General features: G+C 29.0%; 1 protein-coding gene across 1 annotated transcript; it reads right to left on the bottom strand.

The window, feature by feature from the left end:
* Positions 1-2,396: 2,396 nt before the first annotated feature.
* On the bottom strand, positions 2,397-6,892 carry LOC120079506 (cinnamoyl-CoA reductase-like SNL6). The gene is made up of 5 exons (XM_039033716.1): positions 6,522-6,892; positions 6,277-6,440; positions 4,104-4,310; positions 3,215-3,368; positions 2,397-2,983 (listed from the first exon to the last, which is right to left on the bottom strand). The coding sequence occupies exons 1-5, from the start codon at positions 6,772-6,774 to the stop codon at positions 2,667-2,669; spliced, it is 1,095 nt and encodes a 364-aa protein (XP_038889644.1). The 5' UTR covers positions 6,775-6,892; the 3' UTR covers positions 2,397-2,666.
* Positions 6,893-7,927: the final 1,035 nt, after the last annotated feature.

Raw genomic sequence — 7,927 nt, 5'->3', positions numbered from 1 at the left:
CAAACCTATGGGATATAGATGGGTATTGTGAGGAAAAGAAATGAAAGTAATGAGGTCACAAGATATAAAGCAAGACTAGTTGCACAAAGTTTTTCATAAAGACCTGATATTGATTATGAGGAGACATATTCTTTTGTGGTGGATGCAATTACATTAAAATATTTAATTGGTCTGACTATGTATGAAAATTTGGATATGCATCTTATGGATGTAGTCACAGCATATTTATATGAATCTCTTGATAATGATAATTATATGACAATCTCAGAAGGATTTAAGGTATCTAAAACATATAAATCAAATTCTTAGGAATTGTATTCAATAAAGTTACAAAGGTCATTATATGGACTGAAACAATCAAGACGAATGTGACACAATCGCCTGAGTGGATAGTTGTTGAAAGAAGGATATCAAAATAATCCAATATATCTATGTTTTTATAAAGAAATCACATCAAGATTTGTTATTATAACTATATATGTTGATGATTTAAATATAATTGGAACTCCTGAAGAGATTTTAAAGGTAATAAAATATCTTAAGAAAGAATTTGAGATGAAAGATCTTGAAAAAATAAAAAAATTTCTTGGCTTGGAAATTGAGCATTTAACAGATAGGATATTTGTTCATCAATCAACTTATACAAGAAAAATTTTGAAAAGATTTTATATAGACAAAACTCATACATTGAACATTCCAATGGAAATTCGTTCACTAGATGTGAAGAAAGATATATTTCAACCTCAAGATGATAATGAAGAACTTTTTAGACCTAAAGTACCATATCTTATTGTAATTGGTGCACTTATGTATCTTGCTAATAATACAAGATTATATATTACATTTTCAGTAAATTTATTAGCAAGATATAATTCTTGTTCAACAAAAAGACATTGAAACGAAATTAAGCATATACTCCTTTATCTCCGAAGAAGGATCGACATGGGTTTGTTTTATTCAAATAAACCAAATTTTGACCTAGTTGGCTATGCATATTCTGGATATTTATTTGATTCACACAAAGCTAGATTCAAACAGGTTATCTATTCATATGTGGAGAAACTGCTATATCATGGGGATTGGTGAAATAAACCATAACAACCACTTTCTCAAATCATAATGAAATTCTTGCAATTCACGAGGCTAGTCAAGATATATGACTAAGATCAATGACTCAGCACATTTATAGAACATATAGTTTGTCTTCTAGTAAAAATCTTCCAACGATATTATACGAAGACAACACAACATACATATCCCAAATCAAAGGAGGATACATTAAAGGAAATCATATTTCACCAAAACTTTTCTATACTCATGATCTTGAAGAAAACGGTGACATTACTGTACAACAAATTTGTTCGAAAGATAACCTGGCAGACTTATTTACAAAATCATTACCAACCACAATCTTTGAAAATCTGTACACAACATTGGAATTCGGCGACTCAGAGATCTCAAGTGACATTTCCATGAGGAGGAGTAAATATACTGTATTCTTTCTAAAAGTATCAGATTATATGAAATATGTACTCTTTTTTCTTCACTGTGATTTTTTTCCCAATGAGATTTTTTCCTATTAAGGTTTTAACAAAGGCATATTTCATATATAATAGACATCTAAGGGGAGTATTATAAATATGTTAAATTAGGTGTAATGTAGATGTCCACTATTTGTGTTCATTGGTCATGTGTCACTTAACCATTATCCCATGTGTTGTCCATGTGCCTTAAGATTACACACTATTAGTGTCCATGTGACCCACCTCTTACTTGCCAAGTTGCCTATAAATAGTGACATTTGGTGGGTTTTGGAAGACACATATATAGGTGACCAATCCAAAAAGATTGGAAAAAGTGAAGAAATTAATCTTTTGTTGTTTTATTTATTTTAATATTTATATATTTTATTGATATCCGTGTTTCCGTTGTGCTCCTTAATCACAACAAAACATGACTTTTAATAGTGTGAAAACGTAACTCAACCATTTTTAACAATTCTTTGTATAGAAAGGTGATAACTTTTAGTAGGGAAAAATTGAGAAATCCAAAACATGTAGCCAAATTAAAATCTATGACCTATTTGATATCATTTTTGGTTTTTAAATTTATGTTTGTTTTCTCCATTTCTCAATATAGTTTTTCGTCTTTCTTGAAGTAATACTTGAATTCTTAATCAAAACAAGCCTAAATTATTTCATTTTTCTTTAGGCATTTACAAATATAACAATCAATCTTAAAATATTAGCAAATATGTCACAAAGAAAAAGAATTTGTAGATATTCTAAAATTTAAATCCAACTCTCAGACTCTATCAACAATAGAATCTATCACTATCGTTATATTTGCATTTATTTAAAAATGTTACTATATACTTAATTGTTAGCACTATCCCATTGCAACAACCCTTTTTCTTTCTTTTGTTTTTTTTTACGAAGACAAACGGGAGGAAGATTGAAAATTTGCATTCACTCTTCAATTTAGACAAAGAAAATAAAAAATGGTATACATCTTTATATTCTATATCAATGATACTCAAAAAAACGAATCAAACTTACATCCTCATCAAGAGGATCATTTCTATAATCTAATCTTATGTGACTATATATATCATATTTATCAAATAAATAGATCCCACTCATATTTTTGTTCCTGGAGTTTCTCCTTCAAAAATATCTGTTTTCATTCAAACACCTATGTTGAAGGTTGCTTCTAGCCATTAGATCAGAGAGCTTCTTGTTCGACAATTGAAACGAAATCGTACAGTCCATTGGAGGATCGGTTTGGACTATATTCCCGACGGGGACTCCGATCTCTGCTGCCAACGTTGCTGCCTCATCCGCCGTTGAAATCACACGGTCGAAACAAATGTATCTGCCAGAAGCATTTTCTTTTATTCCTTCATACACAAGGACATGTGCTTTGGCCAATTTGGTCACGTCCACTGTTGCCAGTAGACCATTTGTGTACATCTCTCGAGCTCCTGCATTGATATTAATAGAGGTTTTGAGTTTAATATTCATATAAATATTGATTAATGACCCGTTTAGATTGATCAGAAAAAAATTGTGTTTTTTCAAAAAAAAGTCATTTTTATTTAAATTCTTTTGATAAAAATTATTTAAAATACACTTTAAAAGTATTTCAAAATGAGTTATTTTCAAATTACACATTTGAAAAGTTAAACCAAATGCACTGGTTTTGTAAGTTTTACCTTTGAGATAAGCCATTGTTGCAGTTGAACTTCTAAGGTGAAAGTTGGGGCCGGTTATGAGAGCAGAACAAATAGTGGCCAGTTTTAGCCCACTTTCTTGTGCTATTTTCCATGCTACTTTCTCTGATTTCAGTTTCCCTAATGCAAGCCATAGCTGTATAATATTTCAACTTGTTAGTTAGAAAATCATTATCATAAAACTCTGTCTCTGTCTTTCTTCGACTAAATTGTACACAATATGATTGGTTTCAAGACATAACTTTTCCACCCAATCTCAATCCTATCCCATTCTTTTCAAATTTCTCTTGGTAGGTATTGGACTTTTGTTATATTCAAATCATTAAGAAACATGTTTTTATAACATGTTTGAAAGTGATTTTAAAATGTGTCATTTTCTATCTAGAAAATGCTTTTAAAATCAAAATTGAGAATGCTCTTGAGCATGATCCAAGTAATCTTAACCATTTTAAAATCAATCTCAAACATATTAGTCTCGATGATCTTGACGTACAGGCAATTTTTTACTTTAAATTAAACAACAAATTGATTTTGTGTTTCAGAGTGATTTTAAATAGGACAAAAGTTATTTTAACAATTTCAAAATCACTCCGAGATATACACTTAACACTAAAAATTTAATCATTCAACACTAAAAATTGATTTTAAATGGTTAAAAAAACATGTCAGAAAGTAACTTTGAACGTGATAAAAGTGATCTTAATCAAATTACTCCAAAACATGTAAGCCTTCTTTTATGTTAGGCGTATAGGTAAGTTTTTCAACTAAGTTCTTGACTTTAAACTCTAGGTCATAACCAAACTTCTGATCATCATTAATAAAGTCATATGTTAGTGGTGAATTTCACACTGATGGATGAAGATGAACTAACCTTTTTGTGTTGGCAAAGCTGTAAGCTACTCCAGCAGGTTTGGTCGACAATTTGTGAGGTTCCAATGCTTTCATTTTCATCAGGTTGGCCCCGCCAGATGCAAGCAAGAAGAGAAGATGTAAGAACACAGTTTCGTACTGTCTCTGTTCTTGCGCACGCCTCCATCACATTCTCAGTGGTCCTCATTTCCACTTCACTCATTACTTTCTGTAACAAAGTCCAACCCCAAAATATTTCTTCACAACATACTTCCAAAATATCCTTAAAACTGATCTGCCAACTTTTACTCTTACACTTACACCTATCATGCATATCAATTTCCACCCTATTCAAGTTTAGGTTCCATTTCTTAATCATTTCCACCTTATTCACTAATTATTTAGTTTTTAGTTTTTATTTTTTAAAAATCAAGTTTATTTCATCCACATTTTTTACTGCATATTTCTTAAATAAAATGACTGAAATTTCAAAAACAAAAACAACTTTTTAAAACCTACCTTTTTAGTTTTAAAAATTTTACTTAGTTTTTTAAACTATTGGTGAAAAGTAGATAACAAAGGAAGAAATTTGGAGGTGAAAGTAGTATCCATAGGCTTAATTTTAAGAAGAACAAAAACTAAAAACAAAATGGTTACCAAATAGAGTCTTCGATTTTTGTTTTCAGTCTTTGAAAATTAAAACTATTTTCACCCTAATTCTTACAATCATTTGCATCTTTTTTAAATATAATGGTTGAATTTTTAGCCAAATTCCAAAAATAGGTTTGGTTTTCTAAACAAAAAAAAAAGTAAATAAATAAAAAAATTTGGAGATTAAAGTAGTATCCATAGGATTAATTTTCAAAAACAAAAACAAAAAATTAAATGATTATCAAACAGAATCTAAATTATTGAATTCGACGATTTGGTTTCTAGAGTTTCAAAATATTGACATAATACTTCAAAAATGTTGAAATAAGTATCCATTTTTACTATTTTTAACATTCAATTCCATCAAATTCTACTTTGGACTGTTACAAGTTTAGAGAATGTAGATTAAATGGTTTGTGTCGGGTTAGTTACCAAGTTTTTCCAAATTAAAATTCATGGATCTATTAAACACAAAATTTAAAATTTTTACTAAACATAAAATTTGACCATTAATTAGTTTATCAAAATTATAAAAAACTTAATAGTGTTTTTCACGTTAAAATTAAATCGTTACATATCATAAAGTACAATGACTAAATTGATACTTGTTGAAGTATTTGGACTAAATTGTTATAAATTTAGAAGTAATAAAGGGACTAAATCGTTAAAGACTAAGGGTGTGTTTGAAATACATTTTCAAGTGTTTAATTTAAAAAATAAGGGTGTGTTTGAAATACATTTTCAAGTGTTTAATTTAAAAAAAAAATAAGTCATTTAAAAAAAATTGAAGTGTTTGACAACCATTCAAAATAGTTTTTCAAATGTATTTTAATCGGTTTTTTTTTATCAAAAGTGTTTAAATAAAAACAAGTTTTTTGAAAAACTCTTTTTTTTTTTTTAAATCAACCTAAACGGGCCCTAAATCATTTTGAAAGAAATTGAAGTGTTTGGTAGCTATTAAAATAACTTTTCAAGCATATTATAATAAGTTTTTATCAAAAGTATTTAAACAAAAATGAATTTTTTGAAAAATATATTTTTTTCAAGTCAATCCAAACGGACTCTAAGTTTCTAGACTAAATTGTTACTTCTGTAAAAGTTCAAGGATCAAACGTGATTTTTAACTAATTTAAAGGTGTATTTAGTTAAAATTTTTAAATATTTAATTTTGAAAATAAGTTATTTTGAAAAAAATTAAAATATTAGATAAATATCCAAAACATAATTTTAATAGTTCAAAAGAGTTTAAATAAATAAATATTTGGGTTAAAAATCACTTCTAGTATGTAGGCTTTGATAAATGTAACAATTTGGTTAAAAGTTTTTCTCAAAGTTTTTATCGAGATTAAACTTATAATAGAACAAGTTAATATTAATGAAGAAGAAAACGACGAGATCGAGGTTGAAATCGCTTGACAATGAAAGCAATCGTAACCCTAAAGCAAATGGAGAGAAATGAAAACTATCCAATCTGAAGGATGGGGATGATTTAAGGGTTCATCATTTAATAGCAACAACTTTCGGTTCAAAGAAAAAGCCCTCACCGTGTAACCAGAAACACCAGCAGGATCAATGGAAGAAGAGGTATGAAAAACGCCACGGCAGCCATTGAATGCTTCCACTAAGCTATTTACATCTGTAAGCTTCGCTACAACTACCGTCACATTATGGCGCCCGTTCGTCGTCTCTTCCAATTTGTTCACATCCTCTGTCATTTAGGAATTCCATTACTCTCTAAAACAACAATCAATTTGAAGAATCAAACAACTTCAATTACTAATTTACTCACCAGGATTATCAACAATTACTCGAACAGAGTATCCGTGACTTGATAGCTCGTTAACGATGGCGGAACCGAGAAACGAATCGCCGCTAGTTACACACACGATCTTCTCCTCTGCATCTTCGATCGGCTTCGATTTCAAGGTTTTGAAATCTTCGCCGTCTTTCCTCCTCTGAACGCCGCCGCAGGCGACCAGCATACGGCGGAGCTGCTCTAATTCCGATACGAAAGTCTCTTCTGAACGAAATACAATACCCATTTCCGGTGATTACACTGAAAATCTAGAGATTGAGAGAGAAATTGGGTGGTACAGAATTTGTTCGCGGTGGTTAGCTGGGTGGAGTTTCAATTATATATAGAACAAAACAAACAGAGCCCACCGGAGGAGACAAAATAGAAAGAAAAATATATATATATTAATAATAATAAATAAATTTGGGTGCGTTCAATTTAGACTGCGGAATAATAATAATAAAAGGGTTTTTTTTTTTTCTTTTTGCCGTTGGAATTTTTGCGCGTTGGTCCAAGCCAATCTCTAAATTTCATCTTCCTCGAAAGAGCTAACATTAGAAACAAATAAATAAAAATAAATAAATTTATGTACAAATTAAAATTCATAGTCAAACTTTATATGTGTGAATTTCCAAATTTCTAACGTTGCGTTGCGCCAAAGTGAGTACAACTCAGGAGTGTTCAGAAAATTCGATGACTTTGATCAAATTTATTATTAATTTTAAAATATATTTTTGTTATTATTTATACATATATTGATTTTAATTTTATTTAATTCTAATATTCTTTGATTAATTTATTTTTAACATAAAAGTAGTCTTTTTTGCACTTTACAAAGAAAATTTCACTATATAAATTAAAATTAAATTGTTAATCTTAATTCAATTTATGAAAATAATTAAATTTGATTTTTACATATTTACGTTTTGCTTCTTTTTATAACAAAATTTTAAATAAATGATCTGATTAACCCGAACCAACCCAATCCAAATATTTAATAGTTGGGTTGGGTTAGGTTCATTTTTTAATAAGGGTTATTTGGGTTGAAAAAATTTTACAATCTGAACAATTGAGTTGGGTCTAAAAAGTTTTTCAACCCAACCAAACTCAATCTATGAACATCCCTAGTACAATCCATATATCTCGTAAAGTCGGAGGTTCAAATTCTAATATGAGTTGTTTCTTTTTTAAAATAAAAAAGATGAATCAATTTATTTATAAATATAGCACAATGTCACTGTCGATAGATTGAAATAGACCATAATAAACTTCTATAACAATTTGTGATGTTTTGCTATACTTAGAAATATTTTTTAACAATTTTACCATTTAAAACAATTGTTCTTTTAATATTTTTATTTATTATTGTACTCAAAAAAGAAAAAAAAAATTAATAAACA

The sequence above is a fragment of the Benincasa hispida genome, chromosome 6, assembly GCF_009727055.1.
Source record: "Benincasa hispida cultivar B227 chromosome 6, ASM972705v1, whole genome shotgun sequence".
In the NCBI taxonomy this organism is placed as follows: Eukaryota; Viridiplantae; Streptophyta; class Magnoliopsida; order Cucurbitales; family Cucurbitaceae; genus Benincasa; species Benincasa hispida.
This window is presented reverse-complemented; position numbering and strand designations above follow the sequence as displayed.

Coding starts and splice junctions, on each gene's coding strand:
- LOC120079506 (XM_039033716.1), bottom strand. CDS start 6,774: ATGGGTATTGTATTTCGTTCAGAAGAGACTTTCGTATCGGAATTAGAG. Junction 4,311..6,276: donor CTGGTGTTTCTGGTTACACG/GTGAGGGCTTTT, acceptor ACTTTGTTACAG/AAAGTAATGAGTGAAGTGGA. Junction 2,984..3,214: donor AACAATGGCTTATCTCAAAG/GTAAAACTTACA, acceptor ATATCAATGCAG/GAGCTCGAGAGATGTACACA.